General features: G+C 39.3%; 1 protein-coding gene across 1 annotated transcript; it reads right to left on the reverse strand.

The window, feature by feature from the left end:
• Positions 1-4,040: 4,040 nt before the first annotated feature.
• Positions 4,041-15,472, reverse strand: ftr21 (finTRIM family, member 21). Its single transcript, XM_056481214.1, has 4 exons — positions 14,851-15,472; positions 7,785-7,880; positions 7,448-7,663; positions 4,041-6,094 (listed from the first exon to the last, which is right to left on the reverse strand). Exons 1-4 carry the CDS (start codon positions 15,418-15,420, stop codon positions 5,114-5,116), a joined length of 1,863 nt encoding a protein of 620 aa, XP_056337189.1. The 5' UTR covers positions 15,421-15,472; the 3' UTR covers positions 4,041-5,113.
• Positions 15,473-27,409: the final 11,937 nt, after the last annotated feature.

Raw genomic sequence — 27,409 nt, forward strand, 5'->3', positions numbered from 1 at the left:
CAATTATATCAAAGTGAATGTGCAAAGGGAAACCGTCTTCGATCAGCAATCGTGGAATGAACTGCCAACTATTCCAGCATGTTTTATGCAGCAGATGCCTTTCCAGCCACAACCCAATATTGGAAATCACCCATACACACTCATTCACACACACTCATACACTACAGTCAATTTAGCTTATTCAATACACTATTCACTCAGCCTATATTCAATAATAAACATAACAAAAACTGCCTGCTAATGCATGGGTAAATCTTCAAAGGGAACAGTGTTACATTTTAACCTCTTTCACCTCATCCTGCTTGCTGTTTCACTATCTAAACAATGAAAACATAATATAAGTCAAATTTGTTTCATTTTGATATTTGATTTACACTGTCTCTTTTGCAGAATATCAGTTTTAATAACCAATAATGGCCATTATAACAGTATAACGTACATTAAATTTAAACGATAAAGGTAAGCAATCAGTCAATGTGCAGAATCAGTGTATGTGGTTACATAAATTAATATATTAGCTTATCTTTGCACTCACCCAAAACAGTTAACTGAGAACAAGTGATTCAAAAGACATAAGAATTGTTAGATAGAGACAACAAGATGAATTCAATATCACGTTTAACAACTATAGTGAGATGAGATCATCCAGCAGATGAACTGTCTGACATGCACTACACTCTCACCTGGGGTTTATGCTCACCCGCTGAACTAGTGGCTGCAGCTCTGGGCAGAGAGTGTGTGGACACGTGATTTGCGTTTTTAGCCGTTTACTAGAATGAACAGAGAACTTTTCAGAATCGCTAAATGAAACGCCGGTGTGTTTCCCGCGATTTCTCTGCGCCTCCCTTGCGTTTCTTCTCTCTGACTCTCGACTATTTTGACAAATACACACAAACGACGCACGCTCACACGGAGTCCAAAATAGGAGTTTGTGATTGGGCCAGCCCAATGTCAATACCGAAAAGAGCCAATGGGCTGCAGAGTGTCACATGGACCGGCCCGGTCTGTCTGTCCGGGAAAAAAGCATCTACTTTCAGAGAGTCACAAAAAGTACGTCGGCCCACCGGGAAAGTGCCCGGTTTGCCAGATGGCCAGCCCGCCCCTGCGTGTGAGGATTAAAGCGCGGTGGCAGCGGCGGCGCGCACTGCCTGCACACAAGGCTTCTACATGTGGGGATTGTTTACATCAGAGTGCGCATCAGTTCTGCGCAGCATATACGCAGTGTTTCTTCAAGCGGTTGATGGAAAATAAGCTAAGGCGCGTTCTAAGAATATAAATTCGGAACTATTATTTTTCACGGTATTTTGAAGTGCCCGCGATAACAATATCGTGCATATTCATTACCGTGATTTATCGCATTACCGAATACCGGCACAAGCCTAGTCAGCAGCCATTTCAGCTCGTATTCTCCAGCAATTTAAAAGCTGAGGTAAAACTGACGTTGCAGTGGAAAACGTGTTTTAAAAGAAGCCTTTTTTTTCTTCTATGAACTATATTTGTAACGCAATTACACTGACTTTAGTAACTGTAGTCAAATTACTCAAATGTAAAATGTAGTTCGTTATATTGCTGCATTCCTCAAAAATGCAATAGAATACAGTAACGCGTTACTGAAAAACGCCTTACACCGAACTCTGCTAATGAATAAGTAGTAGTACTTAATGTAAAAGATACTTAGTATCTAAAAAAATAAGTACTAGTAACATGAAAATAGATACTAGTATGGGTTATTAATTAAATGTCAAAACGGCTTGCCATAGAGCTGGAATAGTTTCCAGTCTAGAAGTGATGTGTGCAAAAGAATAGTGTGTCTGCCCCTTATTAATGTATGTCCACTAGATGTCAGTCTCGTGCTGAAAGCTGCTGTTATGGTTTTAGGGTGGAAATTTTTTGAACTGGAGGAAGTTTCTAATTTTCATAATCTGAGGGATTTGTGAGATATCGTTATCATGTAGAGCTTTTGATATATTAACACAAAAAGACCCAAGTAATATTTTTTTAATAACAAAAGAATAGACAAGAGAAAATAAATGGCAATCTATGAATAAACAAAGAGCATAAGATAAATGGAAGTGATTAAGTTTGATGTTACACATTATTTTTTGGAGATATATTCTGTCTGCTATTCCCCTGGGAGTAAAATGTTCATTCTTGTTCTGATTTTAGCAAATACACTAAAAGTTTAATTATTAATTGACATCAGCTATAGAAAATCTAACATTAATTAGAAAATAGTATATAGTGATAATAAATATAATAAATGATAAAGGCTTTATCTATTGAACAAAGTTTATGTCCTGCTTGGTTCTTGGTCTTGTGGTGGGTCTAAGCTGTGGTTGAAGGAGTTTGATTCTATTTAAACAACCTTGAAGACAAATGCTGTGGATTGGAAAATGTGCAGGTCCTTTTTTATGGAACACGCAGATGAACAATGCTTAATTCTGAAATGTATGCAGAACAATCTAGACTAGGGATGGGCAAACTTGATCTTTGAGGGCCGGTGTACCTGCAGAATTTTGTAATAGTCTCTGGATGCAGTCTTTATTATGCAAGCTCAGATTGCATCACTCAGCGATGCAATGTCAGACACAATGCACTCAATGGAGTGAGTGACGTCACTGTGATGGGTAGGGTTGGGGGTGGGGTTAGGTGAGCGCATTAAAAAGCATTGGATTCAGCTCAGATTGCACTGCATCGAGTCTGCAGCCAGACCCCTCTCGAATTTTGCTCTAGCACTCATCAAACACACATGAACAAACAAATCATTCAAAATCGCATAGTTCCATACTATATAGTATGCTAAAATCAGTATGTGAGCCAAGTAGTACATGTGAATTCATAGAATTTGAAAAACAGTATGTGAGAAGTACCTGGATGACCTACTACTTCTGGCGAGATTCGGAGGGAATGGGAGTGAAGTGATGCAGGTAGGTCACGTGATGATGACAAAATTGCATTTGTGGTACATCCAAGTTCCATTCATACTACTGACATTCATACTGTATAGTACAGGGATGCCAAAACTCGGTCCTGGAGGGCCAGTTCCAACCCCAATTAAATACACCTGAACCAGCTAATCAAGCTCTTTCTAGGTATACTAGAAACTTCTAGGCAGGTGTGTTGAAGGAAGTTACAGCTAAACTATGCAAGACACTGGCCCTCCAGGAACAGAATTGGGCACCCCGTTATAAATTCAAATGCAGTACCTACTGAGTAGTAGGCAATTTCGGACGCAGTAAGAAAGCTACATGCAGGTGTGTTTGATTAGGGTTGGAGCAAAACTATGCAGGACACACACCTTCCAGGATCAAGTTTGCCCATGCCTGATGTAGACAATTTAGTCTGATAGAGGTCTGACACAGATGGAGGATCCATAATCCTGAAAATAGGAGTGCTAAGCTTATGATTGTTGTCAATTTTGCCTCTTCAACTTTCTTGTTTCACTTTTCAACAACCAATAAAGTTTACAACTTAGCAAATGTTTAACAACTTTAATCTTCTCTGAGGAAAGAGGACTTTGTAAATTGGTTACTTTCAGATCCAGAATTTTGATTGGCTGATACTGACTGAACAAGTTGTGACAGAAAACATTTAATTACCCAAGAAGGTGCCACCACAACTACTTCCATCATTATTATATTTTACAAGAAAGACAAAATGCCTACACACATGCAATTTGAACGGTTCAAATGGATTTAAATGGATTCTGATGGTCCATTTGAGTATTAGTAGACTGTCTGCTTACTGCACTTTCAACAGACATTTAACTGACTATAAGACACTTTGCAAGTATGTCCACTTAAACAAACCCTAACCCCAACCTAACAGTCTACTTATAATCTAATGAGAACTAGCTGGCATGTAGATGCAATGCAACTTAAATTCAACAAACAGACCATCAAAATAAAGTGTGACCTAATTTGCCTGCTACTATTTGTCAATTGCATGCAAATACGGTCTAACTATACTTCGCATATGTATTATAGAACAGTGTTTGTACTGTTTCTTCTTAAGTTGCACATATGGCAAGACACTTGGACAGAGTTTTATAAATCTCTTTATTACAGAACCCTAACAGCCTCCTGTCGCCAATTCCACCATGCACCTAACAGTGTCCCCGTGTGATCACAGTAACCCGCTATAGTCAAACCTATGGTGACAATAAACCCTTTAATCCATGGGTCTCGAACTCAATCCCTGGAGGGCCGCAGCTCTGCACAGTTTTGTTCCAACCCTACTCAAACACAGCTGATCTAGTAGCGTCTAGTAGTCTTGAACACCTTGATTTGTTTGAACAGCTGTGTTTGATTAGGGCTGGAGCAAAACTGTGCAGAGTTGCGGCCCTCGAGGAATTGAGCTTGAGACTTATGTTCTAATCCATGGGTCTCAAACTCAATTCCTGGAGGGCCACAGCTCTGCACAGTTTTGCTCCAACCTCATTCAAACACAGCTGATCCAACTAATCAAGGTGTTCAAAAGAGTCTCGAACACGTTGATCAGTTGGATCAGCTGTGTTTGATTAGGGTTGGAGCAAAACTGCAGAGCTGTGGCCCCTTAAGGAATTGAGTTTGAGACCCATGCTACCCATACAGTATGCTATCGCATTATCAAAGCATTTAACACAACACCACAGTGTAGAACAAAGTGTAAAACAATTTAAAAGAAAATATATCATATCATGAATCTTTTAAAAGGGATATTGAGGTGACTTTGTATCCACTGTGTGTCCATTTTAGTCAATAGGATTGCATTTGAGGTTTATGAAGATCTGTTTTCATTGAGGCTTGCCACATGCCAAAACATTGGGAATCAAAAAGCATTTTTGATTGTTTACACTTGGATAAAAACAAGCAACAACAAAGCAGGTTTGTGCAATTTCCTTGTAATGCAGTTAGAGTCATCAGGACTGTCCATGAACGTTTGTGTGCAGGCCAGTTTTTATCTCTAGGCAGTAGGCACATAGAGCTACTACAACAGTGCAGTTGCAAGGCAAATGTTCACACAGATAAAGTCCACTGGGTGGTCAAACTCCCGTATCCATGCTTATCCACAGTTGAGTATATTTTAAAATGCATTGTGAAAGTTAGAGTAAAAAAGGAGTAAACCCAGGCCTTCAATGGTTTGGTCGGAAAGGTGGGGGTAAGGGTGGTGGTGAGGTTTGTGAACCGAAAGGTGGGGGTAGTGGTGGAGGTGAAGTTTGTGAGCCGAGAGTTGGAGATGGTGGAAATTGTAATCGGAGAGGTTTGGGTGGTGGGATGGGTGGTTGTGATCGGAGAGCTGGGGGTGTTGGGGGGAGTGGTGGAGGTGGTGATTGGAGAGATGGGAGGAGTGCTGAAGATGATGATTGGAGAGTTGGGGGGAGAGATGAAGATGGTGATTGGAGAGGTGGGGGTGATGGGGGGAGTGTTGGAGGGGGTGATCGGAGAGATGGGGGTGGTGAGGGTGGTGGTTGGAGGGATGGAAGTGGTGGTGGGAGTGGTTGCTGAGAACGAGGAAGTGGGAGTGGTAGATGTGGTGATGGGAGAGATGGAGGTGGAAGAGGTGGCTGAGAACGGGAAAGTGGAGGGGGTGATTGGATAGATGGAGGTTTTGGTGGAAGTGGATGCTGAGCACGGAGAGCTGGGAGTGCTGGAGGTGGTGATTGGACGGATGGACGGGGTAGGGGTTGCTGAGAACGGGGAGATGGGAGTGGTGCATTTGGTGATTGGGTGGATGGAGGTGTTGGTGGAAGTGGTTGCTGAGAACGGAGAGCCGGTGGTGGTGGAGGTGGTGGTTGGAATGGTGGGGGTGGTGAGGGTGGTGGTTGGACAGATGGAGGTGTTGGTGGAAGTGGTAGCTGAGAACGGAGAGGTGGCGGTGGTGAGGGTGGTGATTGGAGAGATGGAAGGCGTGTTGGTAGTGGAAGTTGTGTTCTGAGAGGTAGGGGTGGTCTTGCTTCACCACTGTTAGATATTTTTTTCTCCTCCTCTCTGCACAAACTGTACAGTTGCTCTTTCAGTTCAGAGATAGATTTTCGCACATCAGATGTGAGAAGAGAACTGGTCCTAATGGGTCCATCTGAGGCTTCAAGAGGTGAAACAAGAGACTGGAAACACTGTAAAAATACAGAAAAGAGACAAAGCTTAACTGGCTACTAACTTCTCTTACAACTTCAAGTATAGGCTGAAACTGTATTCAAGCTACTTGAAATAGATTTACATTTAGTCATTTAGCCTACGCTTTTGTCCAAAGCGACTTACAATTGAGGAGGCATTCAGTGATGCAAGAAGAAGAGGCAAAACTCACAAGAAGTGCTAATTATTTAATGAAACTGATTATGCTCAGAGAAAAATGGGGAGTGTTTATTTAGAGAAAGAAGAGTTTCTACAGGTGGTTTGTCAAGCCCACTCACCTGTGTGAGGCACACTGAGAATTGCATAATGTTTTGAGGTAGTTGTGTGGTTTTGTGGGTGGATTTATAATAATATTAAAAATAATAATTCCTTACATTTATATAGCGCTTTTTCTGGACACTTTTTCTTTACACATTGGGGCAATCTCCTCATCCACCACCAGTGTGCAGCATTCACCTGGATGACGCGATGGCAGCCATATTGCACCAGACCGCACACCACACACCAGCTGGTTGGTGGAGAGGAGACTGTGATGAAGCCAATTATCATAGGAGATGGTTAGGAGACCATGATGGACAGAGGCCAGTGGGCAAATTTGGCTAGGATGCTGGGGTTAAACCTGGGACAACCTGGGATTTGTAATGACCACAGAGAGTCAGAACCTTGGTTTAACGTCTCATCTGAAAGACTTTGCTCACTGAGCAGTATAGAGTCCCCATCACTATACTGGGGCGTTAGGACCCACATAGACCACACCACTTCCGGCAGCAACCTAGCTTTCCCATGTGGTCTCCCATCCAGTTACTGACCGGGCACAGCCCTGCTTACCTTCAGTTGAAGAGAGCTAGCTGCCGACTAATAATTACTTTATATAGCTATATCAACTGAACATTTAAATATTTTGGTTTTCAAAGATGTCAACCAATCATATTAGTTGTCTTCTATGGACATGCCTCAAAATGACAGATTCGTTCATTTTCCTTCAGGTTAGTCTCTATTTAAGAGGTTGTCACAGCGGAATGAACTATTGAACAATTCCAGCATATGTTTTACACGGCAGATGCCCTTCCAGCCGCAACACAATACTGGAAAACACCCATCCACTACGGATAATTAAGCTTACCCAATTCATCTATAGTCAGGTGCATGTCTTTGGACTGTGTGGGAAACCGGAACGCCCGGAGGAAACCCACGCCAACACAGGGAGAACATGCAAACTCCACACCGAAATGCCAACTGACCCAGCCGAGACACAGGCATGCCACCCATAGAATGGCATCTGTAATAATAATTTCTATGATAAATCCCAGCATTGTTTTTCAGGCGTCCATTACCTGTAGAAAACAGATGTGATCATTTGTGCCGGAAAGGTGCTTCAGCTCAGCTTCTCTCCACTTAAGATCTGCAATCTCCTGCTCCAGTTGACCTACGTCCAGTTGTCCTTCATCTCGACTGCCTGCAGTGTTTTCTTGATCTCTGATCACTGTGACCGCAGTGGAGTAGGCTGGTTCAGCAATTCTCTGACTGTCTTGCACTGTCTGTGCAGAGCGCTTTTAAAAAATACAGACCATTTACTCGTGTTAAATACTGCAGACTTTGGTAGAACAGAAACAACATATTCAAGTAAGTACATTTCCCTAAACACAACTGCAATGAGTGACAATCACTGACCTCAGGAGTCTTTACTGGCTTTTTCAGTTCCTGAAGCTTTTTCTCCTTCTCCTGGATTACCTGCTGGAAACTTCTCTGTGTTTCTTCCAACTGTTTCTGTTAAAGAATGAAGCAAAATAAAAGGATTACTACAGAGAGCCAAAGCTGTTCACGTTAGAAATGGTTGTGTTAAAAACAATGCACGATTTGTTCTAGGGCTGCACAATATATCGTTTCAGCATCTAAATCACAATCACAGGATGTGCAGTGCAGAGTTGGGATTCATTATAGTTGACCAGAAACCACAGTTTAGGACACATGAGATCTGTGGAGTCACTGCAGCGTTTAACATAATATAGTGAAGTTTGATCATTTGCATTTGTTTTTGAAGTCTGCGATTGTGAGCATTTCAACAGGGCTGCCAACTCTCACACATTTGGCGTGAGAGTCACACGATTGACAGTATTTTCACGCTCTCACTCCACACATTCATTTTCTCATGCAGAAAAATCATCCCGTGAATATTTTTTCCGTTATAATAAAGACGGTGTTAAAAACTTTTATCGTTTTATAAAGATGTTATTCTCTCTATGTGCAACCGATCCAACGCTGGTGAAAGCAATGTAATCAAAAACAAACTGACGCATACGCACAGAAAACATACCCGTGCGCCTCTCGCACCGCCCCTGCTTGACGCTGATGCGTTGCCGCTCCCGGTATGAATCCCAGTTGTGAACATGCATGCCGAAAAATATAGGCACTGCTCACGTGATAAGCAACAGGTGTTGTGCAGAGAAACGCTCCCCCAGATTTTGCCTACTCTTCATTACGAGGAAGACAAGTAGGAATCATTTATAAGTGTGTGTATTATGGAAGACTCAGATTCATAGAACTGGATTGAAAAGGTGTTATATCCACATTATAAGTTTGTAGAAGTTAGACATTAAAAATCCATTAATTTTCACTAGTTGTATTAGTATATTTTTTTCAAAGTGTGCTTTAATTGCTTTAAAAATAAGTTACATTTTTGTAGACTAGAAATAAATGTACTGTACATAATTTATTTTAAAAATGATCTAAAATACATTATAGATTAATTTTATTTTAAAAAATATTTTATTAATCTTATTTTTTAATTCAACTATAGGGGTGCGGCCAGGTAGGAGGCCTACAAGACATTGTGCCCAGGGGCCTCTGAATTCTTAATACGGGCCTGCCTTTTATAGACTTTCATATGGATTCTCAGTCTACATGAACACCCAAGGCCATAATTGATTAAAATGTATGATGATTATTATCTTCATGGATAAAGCAAACAAGCGAAACACATTTTAAAATACACTAGGTTTACAAATAAATGTAAACGAAAATCTGTATTCTTCCCTAAGGGAAGGGTTCACTATCATTAGTGTCATAATGATGTTATTAAAAGATTATTAATTTAAGTTAATAGATGCAGATTTCAGAGGGGCTGCGTTTTATGGCAGGGGTAACAGCCTTTACAGGTGCGCAGTGAGTTTTAAAAATCGACTAAAGTTTAACTAATATGATGATGATTTTATTTTGACTAGCAAATCTCCTTATAGATTTTTTTTTTTGTATGAAGCAGAAAGGAGGGATGAAGTCAGGGAGTTTAGACTTAATAAACCTAATTCTTGGCTATAAATCAGGTCTAAGACAACACACAACAGATAATTCTATAAAACATATTTTTTTGTGTTCTACATAATCTGTAGAATTTCATTCTAATGAAATTAATATTCATTCATTCATTCATATTCCATCAGCTTAGTCTCTATTTCAGGGATCGCCACAGCAGAATGAACTGCCAACTGTTCCGGCATGTTTTACGCATTGGATGACCTTCCAGCTGCAACCCAGTACTGGGAAACACCTATAAACACCGATTCACGCACACACTGATGCACTACAACCAATTTAGTTAATCAATTCCCCTATAGCGCATGTCACTCGAACCCGTGACCTTCTTGCTGTGAGGCGACAGTGCTAACCACAGAGCCACCATGCTGTCCTGAAATTAATATATTTACACAAAATATTTCTTAAATGATGTTAGCATATCACTTCAGTTGTTTTCATTCATTTACTTATAATAGAATAATTGTATAATAGTAATGATACTCTAATTTGTAATAAATATTTTTAAAAGTATTTATTAAAATAATATATTTATCATTTTATATATGTATAAATAAATGGGGCGTGGCTTGTTGTGGGGGCGTGGCCAAAGATCAGTTGAGTCATCAAGCGGTGTTTGCATTCGGTAAACATTGTGAATGTGGTGGGTGAATTGATTACCTTTTCGGCCAATTACAGTCATTTCTGTTGAGCACATAAACACAATGGCAAATCAGCGCTGTTTAAGAACGCCATCAACAGTGCACTGGAAATGCAAGTTTTTTTTTTATTTCAGTACTGAAATTCAGTATCGTGACAAGTCTAATATAGTGAAAGAATCAGTTTATTAACTTGAGTTTAATAAATGGCATCTAAAATGTGTATTTGGGTAAGAAAATGTTAGCTAACTAGTGCCGTTTCCCTTAATTTAGCTGAAAATGAGGTCTGATATCCCTTTTTATTTTCACCATTCATTCAGAACAGACCTTTGGGTCACTTGGAAGGCAGTGAAATTATACATTTATGTCACTTTCTCTTCGCTGATCAGATATATAGCCAGGTACACAACGTTCCTATGTAACTCGAAGTAATACATCCTGGTCTCTTCTCACCGCAGCCTCAGTTTTGCTTTTAAAAAATGGCGGCTGCGTGAAATCAGTTCATAGTACATAGTAGTCTTGAACACCTTAATTAGATCAGCTGTGTTTGATTAGTGTTGGTGAAAAACTGTGCAGAGCTGCGGCCCTTCGGGTATCCAGTTTGAGACCTATGGTTTAAAGCAGGGGTTCTCAACCTTTTTCATTTCAAGGCCCACCTCACTCTCTGAAACTTTTTTTGAAGGCCCAAACTGATTGTCTAGAGTAAATGCTTATTTTGAAGCTTTATTTAAGTGAATTATAACAGCGCAAACTTTTCTGTAACCGTAGTAGTGCTGTGCGTTAACGTATTTGTTTAACCCTTTAAGGTTACCTGCTGACTGACTGACTGACTGACAGGTGCGTGATGCGTGAGGCGAGCAAACACGACGTATAGAAATTTCACTTTACTTCAGGACGCATTAATACCGCTCTGTAGGTCTATTGGAGACATTCATAAATATTCCTAGCAAATCTAATAAATGTTGGAGACATACTTGTTACATAAACGCACTAACTCGCACTTCAGCAGCGTTTATTTGAGAGTGCACAAGCAGATCTGCACTTGAGCAGCGTATATTTGAGGGCGTGCAAGAAGTTTTGTGCATGAGCAGAGGAAATCGGCATGCAAACAAAGAGATTGGCATGTTCGTAGGCTATTACATAAATGCAATCTCAACTTGTAATACTGTGCTCACAACATTTGTCATTGAAATAACGCCACAGGTAGTTGGTAGATCTGTGTAAAAAAGGCCTGCTGCCACAGCTGGAAAATAACCTAGAGGAAACACTAAACTCTCTCTCTCTCTCTCTCTCTCTCTCTCTCTCTCTCTCTCTCTCTCTCTCTCTCTCTATATATATATATATATATATATATATATATATATATATATATATATATATATATATATATATATATATATATATATAAAATGTAATATATATATATTCTAATATTTAAAAAAAAAATGGACTGACACCTTTAAAGCTCCTGAATTTTTTATTTCAGTTATTTTTACAACTGCAGAGTATTTGGGCCTTTTCTTCAATAAATAAACCTGACAGGACAACAGGAGATTTTATTTTTATTTATTTATACAGGGACAATGTACAACATGACATGTTGTGCCAGAGTTAGCTATAAAGCTAATTTACATCTGTAGTCCCTGAGATGGCAAAAAACTGCTGCTGCTTTGAATTAGACTGACTACAATTCATCTATTGATCCACTATTCATATCCATTAAAAATACATGTAAAACACCATAATAACACGCGAAACACATTAATCTGAAGGCGGTTTGGTTTGTTGCTGGACATTATTGGAGTTCGCTGGCAGGAACAGTGAACAGCTGTTCACTGAAACACCACCGACTTTCACTGGATCCTACTGTACGGGCATGCGTCCGTTATAAACCATGTTACGTTCATATGGACAACTATACGGATATTTTAAAGTGTTCACACAAAGAGAGCTTGCATAGTTTGTGAATCAACAGACTTGTGCGACTCTGATACAGTACAGTGAGGCACGCACGAGCTGGTTATTATAACTCTAATCATCGTTACCTTTACATTTGCGTGACAGTTTGATTTATACAACTGAGGACATAGCCCTAGTTGACACGCAGCGGTTGGAAATTTAAGCAACAGTCTGCATTTAACAGTGAGTCCGAATTAGCTTATTCAATTACAGAAAGCAAGAAATTCCATGAGCTACTTTGATCATTTTAATATGATATATCTAATAATGAAATCAAACAATTAAAGTATAATATTTAAATTAATTTGAAGCTATCTCGCAGCCCACCTGCAGGACCACTGAGGCCCACTAGTGGCCCACCGGTTGAGAATCCCTGGTTTAAAGTATTCAGGCACAAGAAATTGTACCATTTGTAATCTTTAATAAAGATGAATTAAAGTTGCAAACCTTATTTTGACCAATTTTTTTTGAAAATTCCTTGAAAAGTTTCCAAAACTTAACAATACACTGGACAAATACACTACCATTTTGTTGTTAGTGGCTGTTTACGCCTCATCATTGACTTCCATTTTAACGATGATTGCAAAGCCAATGAAGTTTACGCTTCATAGTAAACTTACTCAAAAGGTGAGTTATTCAGACACCTTACCACCAAAAGCAGTGTAGTTAAACACCAGCATATTGCTCTATTCTTAACTATGATACACATTCAGTATTAATCCACACAGCAGCAAAAGCTAAACTATTCTGAACCTTGACCGCTGCACGTGTGTAGGAACAGCTGATGGTGGCCATAGCAACGACAAACGGCAGTGGAACGCGAGCTCACAAACGCATTTAAATGCGTAAACAAAGCAGCATGCGTTGCGTGTCAACGTGGCATTAGACGTGAAGATATGAGAAGATATGAGATATGAGAATATAAAGAGTTAACCTGATACAGTACAAGCGGTTACAAGTAACAAAACACAGTTAAACACATCATTTGCAAGCTAGAGAAAACAAGGAGACAAGCCATTTACTTACACTTATTAAATGTGTCATGGGCCAGGTCTGATTTCATTAATTATCTTTCACTTTGGAGCTTTTGTCCCTTCTCAGCTGTAGATTATTTCTATTTGCAATCATTGCTGTGGCACCTCTTGCGTGAAGTGTAATATGTTCTCAGGGCTTACCTGTACTCTGCTTTGCCCAGAAATCAAACACATACCCAGCCAGGGGATTGTAGCGTTCACCTGCGCTCCTCCTCAGCGTGCAGCAGCCTGCCTTTGTTTGACTTTGTGCCTAATAAACTGGCCTTATTTTGCACTCACCCCTGGTGTATTGTCTGTCCATTACAAAATTAGGAAGAAACTAATCCATGAGCTTTGTACTGAAGTTCCTGTCTAGCTCTGTCAAAGTCTCATACATCAGTAGTCTTTTCTGATCCTATCTTTAACAAACGAATGAATCCAACCCAGGCTCATTCTGAGAACGTAGTCCCGGGGACGTTTCTGGAGACCGCGAAATACGTCCCAGGAGGTACATATTTTTGCAGTTTTTGTTTTCGCGAGTCCGCGAGAGGCCGCTGTGCGCGCTTTTTCCCGCGCCGTTCTCGCGTAAATCCCCCAAGAGGCCGCTGTCGAACGACCTTCCGCCTGTCTTCCTGGATGACAGAATGATTGACCGTGCGACCGGCCAATCGGCGGGCTGACCCACCCTCCTCCGTCCCTAAACCCAACCAACAACGATTCACAAAAGCCGTCCAGAAAAAGAAAAGCCCTCGTCTGATTTTTACCACGTTTTCGGATTTTGACCACATTCTCACCCTGTGACGAACTTGTTCACTTCATTTTTTGGATTTTGTTTTTGTTTTCTTACCTGATTTCTATAACCGCTCTTTCCCGGACTCGAACCCGGTCGTCGTCATGGTCAGCCCCTCTCTGCGCCTCGAGTCCGCCAGAGTACACGAAGAGCTAACCGGACAAACTGGTTGCAGCGGGAAAGCCCTCCACACAGAGGCGAGCGGCCTGCTGGCCGGCCGGCAAGCGCCAAAGGGAACGACGTCACACCGCCCTGCAGCGTTCGCTTAAAAAAATGAAATGCAGCCGGTATGTACCCCCGGCTACGTATTTCGCGGTCTCCAGAAACGTCCCCGGGACTACGTTCTCAGAATGAGCCTGGGTTGAATGAATCGCCCATTGTAAGCGTGTAGATTGCTGAAGCACTAATTTCCCTCACACTTCCAATAATATCCAGGTAAGCACAGCGTCTTCATGACTCATAATGGCTTCAGGATCTGTTTGTCTTTGCTGCTGGGTTAGTGGGTGGGGCCGCAGGTTTAAATTTTCCTGGGTTTGCGCGCGCAACAGTTGGGCGGGGTTTATGTTTCGTAGCCACGTCACGCCGAAACGGCTAAAGACTGGTTTTGAAGGCGATTCATTCTAACCACTATGAGCCGACTCTTTTATTCTTTTCTTTTTTTTTTTTTTAGATGAATCAATAGTTTTAAAAACTGTCCACTTTCAGATTTAAGCCATAGCTGGATATTTCACTTCACTTAGAGCTGTGTTACACACTACATGGAAGGTCATTTTCAAAAACCCATAATAGGGGCTCTTTAAGCATAGACTATGATCATGATTCGTGATTAGCGCATACATTAATCATTTGTCGATAATATTTTAATGCTTAGTTTACATATTGACATATCATTATTTATGTACTGTTATTGTATAAAATGATACAGAATTATGATGATGATTTTTCCAATCATATTTTTTCAACAACGTACATCCCTAATTTTTTCAGCTCTATGTCGTGATACTTTTTAATGTTTTAAAGTTTCCTACCTGTTTCTCTGTCCTCTCCACCACGGCTGCTACAGTGTCATGATTTCTGTGTTCATCCATCGTGCACAAATAGCAGATACAGCACTGATCAGTACGACAGAAGATTTCTAGTTGTTTATTATGTTTAGAGCAGATCATCTGCTTCAGTTGTCCAGTAGCATCGGTCACTTTGTGTCTGCCCGAGTGGAACTCCTCATGACGCTCAAAGTGAGTCTGACAGTAAGATTCCAGACACACCAGACAGGATATCACAGCTTTATATTTTCTCCCAGAGCAGACATCACACTCCACATCTCCAGGTCCTGCACACCTGAGAGCATTTAATAATCCTGTCTTCAGTTTCTCCACCATTTCTGCCATCACCACGTTCTTGTTTAAAGCAGGTTTCGGTTTGAAGGTCTGTCTGCACTGAGGGCAGCTGTAAACTTTCGATTGATAATTCCAGTATTCAGTAATGCAGTTCATACAGTAACTGTGTCCACAAGGGATGGTCACTGGTTTCTTCAGGAGGTCCAGACAGATCGAACAGATGAACTGATCTTGAGCTACTGAAATACTGGCTTCTGCCATTTCAGGCAAAGCAGCTCAACCACCAAACGGCTCAATATTTAATAGGTTCCTTGTTCTGAGTTTGAGATCAAGGTGCACAAAACAGGAGAGTCTATAATATAGATTTTATTGCCAATATATTACAGTCTCAAGTCCACTCCATTTCAACTGACTCTGAAATCTGACATTAAGGTTTACCAGTTTAGTTGCTTTCAGATTTACTAAGCGTACATTTAATTTCAATATTAGTGCTTCAAAGTTTAGACTCTTTAAATCTTTCTTTTTGAATATAAGTGTTTATCTCTGGTTTTAGGTTTTCAGTAAAGACAACATGTCATAATTTCAGAATACACAAATATGAAACATTATATAAAATACAGAACATCTGATAGCAAATGAACATTAACCATTTTTATTAATCTTCTAGAAGCCTCATATTTTAGCAGCAAGTGACAAAATGTATTAATTAATAACACTATTATTCATTCATTCATTTTCTTTCGGCATAGTATCTGTTTTAGAGTTCGCCACAGCAGAATGAACCACCAGCTATTTTGACATATGTTTTATGCAGCGGATGCCCTTCCAGCCACAACCCAGTACTGGAAAACACCCATACACTCTCACATTCACATACACACACTCATAAACTATGGCCAATTTAGTTCCTATAGCGCATGTCTTTGGACTGTTGGGCAAACTGGAGCACCCGGAAACCTATGCCAACATGGGGAGAACATGCAAACTCCACACAGAAACGGCAACTGACCCAGCGGGGCTTGAACCAGCGACCTTCTTGCTGTGAGGCGACAGTGTAGCACGATTATAATAGAGAATATTATTAATAGATTGCAGCTGGAAGGGCATCCGCTGCGTAAAACAAATGCTGGAAAAGTTGGCGGTTCATTCCACTGTGGCGACCACTGATAAATAAGGGACTAAGCTGAAGGAAAATGAATGAATGAATATTATTAATAGAGGCACTATTAATAGCAGATATCAAAACATTTCAAATGAGCCATTAGTCAATGTTAGTTAATGCATTTACTACATTTAAAATCAAAGTACATTACTGTACAACTTGATTTATCATAGTTCAACATTTACTAACGCATTATTAAAATCCAAAGATGCACTGTTAACGATTTTTGTAAATTACACAGTATTTAACTTTAATATGAACTGAAGTTTACTGTAGGACAGGTATGCAGGATGTTACTGTATTTTAAAGTTGCAGTGTGAAAATGACTGTATATTTTACAGTAAAGATACAATACTGTACATATACAGCAAGATGTTTTAAATATGAATACATTATTTTTGTTGTAATTGATTTACAGTAAGTTACTGTAGATTCTACAGGAAATTGTTAATAGTGTGTGCTTGTTAACGTTAGTTATGGACTGTGAGTTTATATGGACAACAATCAATAACTTTATTTTCATCAACTAACATTAACAAAGACGAATAAATTCTGTTAAAATTTACCATTCATTGTTTGTTCATGTTAGTAAATACATTAACATTTCAAGAGTTCACACTTAGCTGATGATTGATAATAAAGCTTGTTTGGCATGCTGTCCTGGCAGAGAGCCCTGAGCTTATGAGATCCTCGAGTCCGGGGCTCCCTCCCGTTTGCAGGGCGAGAAGGGGGTTTGAGCTCAGGTAGATCTTGATGAACTCCCCCCAGCTTATTTCTAGCTAATCATGGATATGGATGACTGAGGAGAGGTGTTCTCGCTAACCTCTCAATTTTGTTGAGAAATTTTAACCTGTCAAATTTGGTATCAATTTTGTGTGTTCAATTTACTTAGGTTGTGTGTTTTGAACTGTGGGAGGAAACCGGAGAACCCGGGGAAAACCCACATGAGCACAGGGAGAACGAATGAACTCCACACAGAAATTTCATCTGGTTTAGTATGGACTTTAACCAGAGATATTCTTGCTATGAGGCAACAGTGCTAATCACTGGGCCACCATGTCACCCATCTGGAACGAGGGGGTGGGGGGGATTCTTCAAGACAAAGATATTGAGATGCGAAAAACTGGTTATTTATAGTGGGTTATGAATCATCTGATTGGAGAATCAATTATGAGATGAAAAATCATAAGCACATGATCCTCTCGAAATATTAATTTTGAAGCGTTACCAAAACCATCAAAGGGATGCTTATTGCTATTTATTATTTAAATACATTTGAATGATCTTAAGGATTAATTAATACAGTAAGGCCAAGCTGCCAGTTTCTGTTATTTCAAGTTAAGCAAAATTAAGCAAATGTTTTTACTTCCTTGTTTTGGAGGAATTAAGGAGTGTCACATAGATAATCAAGCTATATAAATATACTTTGACCTGCTAGATGAAGGAAGTTCTCTGATATTTGTGTGCTAAAATAACATAAAAACAGCTCTCTTTTTTATGCCTTTTGCTATATAAATCTGTATCCAAGATTATATCCAATACTACAATGATTTCGTGAGTACTGTCGGAACGATTTCCGCGTTTTTACCTTGACATGGCCAATAACGAACCATCTCATCATTGAGATATTGCAACATGAGGGTCAAAGGTTTACTACAGGGACTAATCACAGTGATGCTTTTACAGTAAATAGTCAGTCCTGTTGATATAGATCACTATTAAGAAATTCTGTTAATTTACTATTCATTGTTTGTTCATGTTAGTAAATACATTAACATTTCAAGAGTTCACACTTAGCTGATGATTGATAATAAAGCTTGTTTGGCATTCTGTCCTGGGAGAGAGCCCTGAGCTTATGAGATCCTTGAGTCCTGGGCTCCCTCCCGTTTGCAGGGCGAGAAGGGAGTTTGAGCTCAGGTAGATCTCGATGAACTCCCCCCAGCTTATTTCTAGTTAATCACAGATATGGATGACTGAGGACAAGTGTTCTCACTAAGAGCTTGGCTATGGTATCAATTTTGTGTGTTCAATTTACTTAGGTTGCGTGTTTTGGACTGTGGGAGGAAACTGGAGAACCCGGGGAAAACCCACGAGCACAGGAAGAACGAATGAACTCCACACAGAAATTTCATCTGGTTTAGAAGGGACTTTAACCAGAGATATTCTTGCTGTGAGGCAACAGTGCTAATCACTGGGCCACCGTGTCGCCCATCTGGAAACGAGTGGGTGGGAGGGGGGTTCTTCAAGACAAAGATATTGAGATGAGAAAAACTCTGGTTATTTATAGTGAATTATGAATCATCTGATTGGAGAATCAATTATGAGATGATGCAGGAACAGCTGAGAAAAATCATAAGCACATGATCCTCTCGAAATATTAATTTTGAAGTGTTACCAAAACCATCAAAGGGATGCTTATTGCTATTTATTATTTAAATACATTTGAATGATCTTAAGGATTAATTAATACAGTAAGGCCAAGCTGCCAGTTTCTGTTATTTCAAGTTAAGCAAAATTAAGCAAATGCATTTACTTCCTTGTTTTGGAGGAATTAAGGTGTGTCACATAGATAATCAAGCTATATAAATATACTTTGACCTGCTAGATGAAGGAAGTTCTCTGATATTTTTGTGTGCTAAAATAACATAAAAACAGCTCTGTTTTTTATGCCTTTTGCTATATAAATCTGTATCCAAGATTATATCCAATATTACAATGATTTCGTGAGGACTGTCGGAACGATTTCCGCGTTTTTACCTTGACATGGCCAATAACGAACCATCTCATCATTGAGATATAGCAACATGAGGGTCAAAGGTTTACTACAGGGACTAATCACAGTGATGCTTTTACAGTAAATAGTCAATCCTGTTGATATAGATCACTATTAAGAAGTTTATGGTTTTATGTGCTTTAATGTTTTATACTTTTTACTGTCCTGTCAGTGTAATCTCACTATTTTTTTGTCTAATTACACATGGATGATGCTAATGCAGGTGTATTACCACTTCCATTGATAGCCAAAAATGCATTTAATTGTAGTACATTGGAAATGTACATTTAAATAGTGATCAAATGTGTTAAAACAGCAACAAAACTCTCATTCAGTTGACCGAAAACGTGATCAGACATGTTATTGACATTGAAATCTTTTAATTTAGCTTGCTATTCGCTCGTAAGCCATATACAGTGTGATGAATTAAGAGGAAAGAGTCTCAAAACCCAAGTGGTCACATTTGAATGCACGTTTTACTTGGTATACTTGGTAGAAACAGTAATGTGTCTCAGCGGACCACTAGTGATCAGATTTACAATCAAATGCATGTAAATACCAGGTAAAGACAAGGTCTTAGTTGTGACTATATGACACAGGCTCAGTTTATGGGTTGAGAATGAAAGCAGTGAAGATCCAAGTATTTTCTGGTGGAAAAAAGGCTTTGCTTTTTGTGCAATCGATTATCTGCATGCTGTTTGGCTGGTAGGGATGTCCAAATCCAAGACTTTACTTTCTTAAAGTTGGTTTATTTATATGATGATATTTATCTTTGGTCAGCAGTTTGGACATATCACCAAATAAACTGAACCAGTAGTTTCAAAAATAGTTTAATCAAGCTAATCAACCATGAAACACCTTTAAGAAACAAACTGCAAATGTATTTCGGTAGTGTTATCTATTAAATGCAGTTAATAAGTAATCCAATACAATTACATTCAAAGTGTCTGAATGACATCAGCTCAATCTCACGTAGAAACATAACTAGGTCCACACGGAATCTGCGTGCACAGAATTCCGCAGATTTTCCACAGAATTCCGCAGATTTTTAGCCCATCATTAATTCTGTTTATTTACTTGAGTAAATGTGTGTAAATCTATATTTATTCAGTTTTTAAAATAATTTCAGTAACATTGTTGACTGATTTATGTACAATGCAGTTTGTACAGTAGTATTTTCTGTCTTTTAGTAGATGTATTATATGGGAGACTTGCTTTGTTTACCAAATAAAGTGAATCTAATTGGATTTGCATTTTGAAACATTAAGTAAAATTTTAAAAGATATTATTTTTTATTTCATATATTAAGGTTTTAGTTATGATACTCCCAAAATAAATAGCAAAAAATGTCTGCAAATTCCGTCTGGCCCTAAACATAACTAATAACAATATTAATGCATTTTATCTGTCATTTGTCTTTCCCACACTCAACTGTTTTACTTATTGTCAGAAAAGTAGCTAATTAGTATGGATTTTTATGATTTCATTTGTATGAAATCATAAAATTTTTGAGCAAATCGTACTAAAATGTATGAATAAGATTGTACAAAGTCATACACATTAGACACTGAATCAAGTTATGAACAGCCATGAGATTGCATTGATTATTTCAATATTTTTTAGGGCTTGTATTGCTCATCAGGCTAATAAGAAACTACAGACCCTGTGATATTGATATACAAATCCCAACAGGCACAGGACGTCAACATGATTTCAGATTGACTTTGTACCCCAACGTCTTGGGGACGTTGCATTTTGTTTGGAAATAAAAACCAACATCAGGCCGACCTCAATGTCCAACCTAAAATCAACCAAATATTAGCATCTAATGATGTTACAGCTTGACGTTGTGTGGATGTTAACACTATGACGTCTGTCAGACGATTTTGGCTGCAGTACCTGATGAATAAATGTCAATATTTGACATCAATATGACATTGGATTAAGATGTTGGCTCGATGTTTAATTTTGGTCACTTTCCAACACAACCTAAAATCAATCAAATATCAACGTCATTTGACGTCATTATTGGACATCAAAATAACGTTGTCCTTAGAGGCTGGTCAGACACTGAAGTTTGGTCACCTGACATCACAATCTAAATCTAACCTATATTTAACGTCTTATGATGTTGTTTGCTTGCTGGGATTAGTTGCTAAAATTGTCCAAATTTTCTATTTTAACTGACCATAGGACATATAAAAACCCATTGAACTGTGGTTGATGCGATTACAGAGGTCACCACACAAATAACAAGGACCCATTGAAAAACATTATGACACTATTAATAGTTTCCCAGCAGAGTGAAGGAAAGCCTCAGATCTTTTCTCAATTGTTACTGTACATTAACCCCGAATAGATATGAAATAGAAATGATTTACCAAAGGAATCAGCTCAAAGTCTTTTATTGAAGTAAACAAAGACTTGGACTGCTGACAATAATCAGGTTTATCTGTTTATGGGTTGTTAAGCTATGGCTGTTCCAGGATCTGTGGTATATAAGTGTCTGGTAAAATTGATATTTGTTGTGTATAATATAAAATATAGTTTATATGTTAAATCGTCACTGTTCTCACCAGCTAGTTTATGATAATCACAGTTATTTTTATTATATTTCCTTAGGCTATTAGTCAATCTGGCTCTACATTTAATATAAACATAAAAATACTTGTTGATGTTGTTGAATTAAAGTCTGATAAATTAGTCAATTAGAAAACATGTTTGAAAATTAATACAATAATTGTGAATTAGTGAATGCAAAATTGGGTTTGAAGGATAAAACAAAAAGGTTACTAGCTTCATAGTTTAAAGCAAACCATCTGACCAGGTGTGTGAGCTGGCAACATTGCTGAAAGTGGGAGTCCTAGTGGCCATTAAGGGACTGAGCGAGAGCCCAGCCACCTCCCCACCGCTGAGGGTGAGCCATCTCTTGAACCCGAGATGCTACTCATAGATTTCTGGAGTGAAGTCAACCCTTCCCTTCTGTTCCCAGACAGCAGAGATTCAATTTCAAGTCCACTGTTTCCAGACAGTTGTCTAACCCTGATGTTCCCAGATGACAGTAACATGAGTAGCATCCCACCCAACCCACTTTCTCCACCTCTGCATGTGCCAGTGTCTGCAGCCAGTCAGCCAGCTCCAGCGCAGCTGTAGTCAGCCAGCCCCCCAGCTCATCCTCGAGCTTCTGGTGGGGAGGTTTCCTTGAGCGTCTGTCTGCCTGAATTGCCTTCCAGAAGGTGTTGCTCTTTCTTTGTCGCCTCAGCTGCCTCCAGCCTACATATAGGCTACAATCTCTTTGTAATTAGGTCAAAATTTTACAATTGAATTAAATAACTGAACAAAACTAGATAACCATAAATAGTTATAGAACTGATCACTTGTCTCCTATTTCCAGTTATTTTACATCCATGTACATTTCCTCTACACAACACCTAAGTGCAATCAGATCTGGTGGATTTCTATCAGGGAATCTGGATTCCAATTACTTTTTTACTAATTAAAATTGACCTTGTTTAGTATTATCTTTCATTGATTTCAATATGATGGGTTGTTAAAATCAAGATGTCTTCCAATTCTGAATCTCAGCCAGAGCTTTTGAAAAAGCATCATTCGTTATCCTGCTGGGTTTACAGTTGAGAATGCTTAGATGGGAGAGGAATTCTTCATCAAAAACAAGTAAATCATCCATATCAGAGAAAAGTGGGATCTCCATTGGCTGTTTTACTTAAAGAGAGAGAGAAACACATGATTAACATAGTTTCTGTAATTAATCAATAAACGTATACCTTTTTATATTAGAATTTGTCTTGAGGCTCTTGTGCAACAATCCATGGTGCATGATTCTGAAAAACACTTTACCTTTGTCAAATATCTTTTCCACCTCCTCTTTGCATCAAATGTCCAGTTTTTCTTTAAGATGAGAGATTGAGTTTCCCACATCATCAAAAGAAGAAAGAGAACTGACAGCAATGCTCGATAGATCTGTTTATCCAGCAGGTGACTCGAAGACTCTATAGACAAAAAAAAAAAAGATTTGAAAAACTGTTTGCATTCTTCCCTTAAGGGGGTCACACACCAGAAGCGCCGCTCGGCGGGGCGCCGCGTAGCGCCACACAGCGCCATACATTTCAGATTTCTAAACATAGGTTTCTATCAGGGTACACACCGGCACCGCAGGTTGGCGGCTGTCGGCGGCGCCCAAGCATGACTCAGGATGCTGTTCATATTCCTGCCACGCCACAGAGCGTGAAAACTCCCGCTAGTTGGTGTGCGCATGCTTTAAGTACACATCCAGGGCCCGTAGCTTTTTGGATGTTCACACGACAGAAAGATCTCGTTACATCCGCTACAGATACAGAGACTGTGCTGGCGGTTTCTATTTCGGCCGCGGGAGCGCAATGTGTGTGCGCGCGCTGTCATGGGCTTCAAAGTTGAGCTCGTCCGGGAGAGACGCAGGAATGTTTACAGTGGCGGGTCTGTTACTTTTAAAGTCTGTGATGTAATTAAGTCCCTGCCACATGCTCCTTGCGTTATTGGTGTTAAGTTGACCCTCTACCTTGTCTTTGTATTGACGTTTTGATGGTTTTTCTGAGGTTGTAATTTGCTTGTTTTTGTTCCACAGCATTAATGGATTTATTGGCGGAGGTTCGCACTGATAGAGCTGTTCGAACTTCGCCATTGATCTATGGTTTTTGGTTGGGGTACATACGGACAGTCTTTGTTGGGACCACGTCTTCTATGCATTTTCTGATGAAGCACATAACTGTGTCTGAGTACACTTCGATGTCGTCATCAGAAGCTGCCCGGAACATTTTCCAGTCAACGTGATCAAAACAGTCTTGAAGTATGGAATCCGATTGGTCCGTCCAGCTCTGAAACGTCCTGAGGGTGGGTGGGTGGAGAGTAGCAAAAGTCCAAAATATTACCACGCACGTTTGTGGTGATATGTTGAAAGTATTTTGGAGCAATTTACCTGAGATTGGCATTGTTAAAGTAAAACGCTGCCTCCGGGTGTGCGGTTTCCTGCTTCCCGTTGGAAGGAAATGCGCGCCCGTAGCTCGCAAAGTTTATTGTCCAGTGACTGAACGTTAGCCAGCAGAATGGTGGGGAGCGGAGGTCGAAATCCACGGCGTCTTAGTCTTAATCCACGAGGACGCCGGCTCTCTTTCCTCTTTTCCAGCTGTGTTTCCGTCGTCGCTTCGATTGTTTGACCCAGACAAAGGGCTCTGTTGCTGTGTTTGTAAACAGAGCGTCGTTAAAGAACTCAAAGTCCTGGGCTACATTTTATATGTGCCTGGGCTACATTTTTAAGAACTGAGATATATGTGCACACGGGTATTTATGGCTGCATTTTGGGTGTGAAATGAACGCTACAGGAATGCATGGATGGCTTTTCAAGAGTGATTGCTATTCTCGGTAGCTCACCGTGTATGGCATCAGACTTGGAACATGGAACGGACAGGGTTCGAGTCTAGCAAATCATCCATCATGCATAAATAACAGATGCAGCATGTATGGCAGAAGATTTCTAGTTGTTTATCATGTTTTGGGCATATCATCTGCTTCAGTTTTCCAGTAGCTTCGGTCACTTTATGTCTGCCCGAGTGAAACTCCTCATGATGCTCAAAGTGAGTCTGACAGTAAGACTGAAGTCGCACCAGACAGGATTTAACAGCTTTGCATTTTCTTTCAATACAAATATCACACTCCACATCTCCAGGTCCTGTGTAACTAAAAGTTTGTAGTCTAGTCATCTTTACTTTCTCCACCACTTCAGCCAGCATAGTGTTTCTACCTAGAGTCGGTCTTGGAATGAAGGTCTGTTTGCACAGTGGACAACTGTATACTGTATAGTAAGCATGCTGATTCCAGTAGTCAGTAATACAGGTCATACAGTAACTGTGTCCACAGGGGATGGTCGAACAGCTAAACTGATCGTCAGCCACTGAAATCTTAGCTTCTGCCATTTTGCTGCTCGTACAGATATGTAGAGATGTGTATACAACCTTACCAGCAGTTGTTTTTCCACTTTCCGTAAACATATGAGCTGAAATATTTTCTTGGTTCGGTTCTTTGTTTAAAAGTTGCGCACAAAACAGTCCTGACATTTTTAATAGGTGTTTAATCTTTTAAATAGCAGCATTTCAGAATTTAAGCATGATATTGTTTCAGAGATTGAGGTAAATACTATTATGAATCAAATACTCTTATACCTAAATCAGTACTGTCTGTAAAATTGAGACATCACACATGCTCTCTGAAATAAAGGTACAAAAGCTGTTAATTTGATGGTTCTTTTTGTACTTTTTAGGAACTAATATGTCCTTTTAAGGTACAATATGATACCTTTAGGTACTAATATGTTCCTTTACAAAAGGAACAAAAGTACAAAAGTAAATTCAAGAGTTCACACAAAACTCACACGCGCACTGAGAGAACATCAACTTTGCACTGAAATGTCAACTGGCAACTGGGTAAAGACCCGAACCAGTGACATTCTTACTGTGAGGCAAGAGTGCTAACAACTGGGCTGCCGTGATGCCCTATAAGGGAAAAAGAGGAGGAGAGGAGAAGAGGGGGTGGAAGGGAGGTTCTTCACAACAAAGATGACTAAGGTAAGATGCTTTGGTTATTTTATACTAAGATGGGAATCGTCTGATTGGTGAATCATATGTTAACTAATGCGGGGTCAGCCCAACTCAGCCGTGTCAATCATAAGCACGCGATCCTCTAAAAATTAGTTTATAAATAAACTTTAGCTAATTAAAACGGTTTAAACTTTAACTTATGTAACTGTTAAAATGTAAAAGCTTTCATGAAAATAGATCACCTAGACAATTATTTTCCCAGAGTCACTGTAAATGCTTTTTTGAATGACACTGAAACTGCATTTTAATATTCACATTTATTAATATTTCACAATAAAAACAGTTTTGCAGCAAAAGCAGAATTATAAAGTAGACTTTTTAAGTCTGAATACAGGAAATACATGGATAAATAACTTGTTATTGTGATTATTATTCTGAGCTTTATTCTTTTTTGTTTTTGGTGTCAAATAAGACTGTATAAAAAAAAGATCAGAAGTAAAAATGTAACCATTTGATTTTATTCTAATTTACATAAAGTTTACACAAGTACAGTCTTATGCAAAAGTTTGGGCACCTCTAATAATTTCTATAATTGCAAGCCATAACCTGCTGGCTGTTCAAATCAGCAATTTCATTTGGATATATTTTATACTCTAGGGAAAACACAACATTTTAGTTCTGTCATAAGATTTATTTAATCAACAGATGCAAATCAAGTCATAATAAAAACAGACAAGTGCATAAATTTGGGCACCCCAACAGAATAATGACATCAATCTTTTTGTCCAGCCACCTTTTACTGAAATAACAGCATGAAGACACTTCTTATAGCCAAGGATAGGTGCCTGAATTCTTGCTGAAGGCATTTTGGACCATTTTTCCTTGCAAAATTTCTCCAGTTCAGTCAGGTTTGATAGGTGCTGAGCGCGAACAGCCCTTTTCAAATCAATCCATAGATTTTCAATCATGTTCAAGTCTGGGGACTGGGATGGCCATTCAAGAACATTGTATCATGTCTGAGAATGAATTCCTTGATAGATCTGGAACTGTACTTTAGGTCATTGTTCTGCTGAAACATCCTTTGAACATTGTTCTTCAGAATATGCTGCTACTGGGTGGAATCCAGATGAGCATTTGCATACCTCAAACGACTCTTCTTGATGGCAGAATTCAGAAAAAGCTTCTTCTGCATAACCTTCAATTGAGCTGTTCTTTGTGAAGAGTGTGCTGAATTGTGGAACGATGTACAATGACATTTTCAGCAGCAAGATGTTGCTGGAGCTCTTTGGAGGTGGTCTATTGTTTGTCTGTAACCGTTCTTCACCTTTGCCTTTCAGATATTTTTCTTGGTCTAGCACATCTTTCATGCACAGGAACTGTTCCTTTGGCCTTCCATTTTCTTACTATATTTCTGACTGTGGAGATGGAGACTTTAGACATTTGTGATAGCATTTTGCATCTCTCTCCTAATTCATGTTGATGAATTATCTGTTTTTATGTCATTAGGAGGTTATTTTGAGGTTTCTTGCTACTTTCTGGTTTACAATAAGGAGAAGCATGATCGGTTACTCCTGTGTTAGAATTGTTAAGGTTCACTGGGTCACTCAAATCAATTTTGTGTTGTAATCAATCAGCATTAAGTGCAGGTTTTGAAATCCACACAAAAGAGAGGGTGCCCAAACATTTGCATAGCTTATTTTTTGGTATCAATTTAATTTCACACACTCG

Source organism: Danio aesculapii, chromosome 2 (assembly GCF_903798145.1).
Source record: "Danio aesculapii chromosome 2, fDanAes4.1, whole genome shotgun sequence".
NCBI classification, from domain to species: Eukaryota; Metazoa; Chordata; class Actinopteri; order Cypriniformes; family Danionidae; genus Danio; species Danio aesculapii.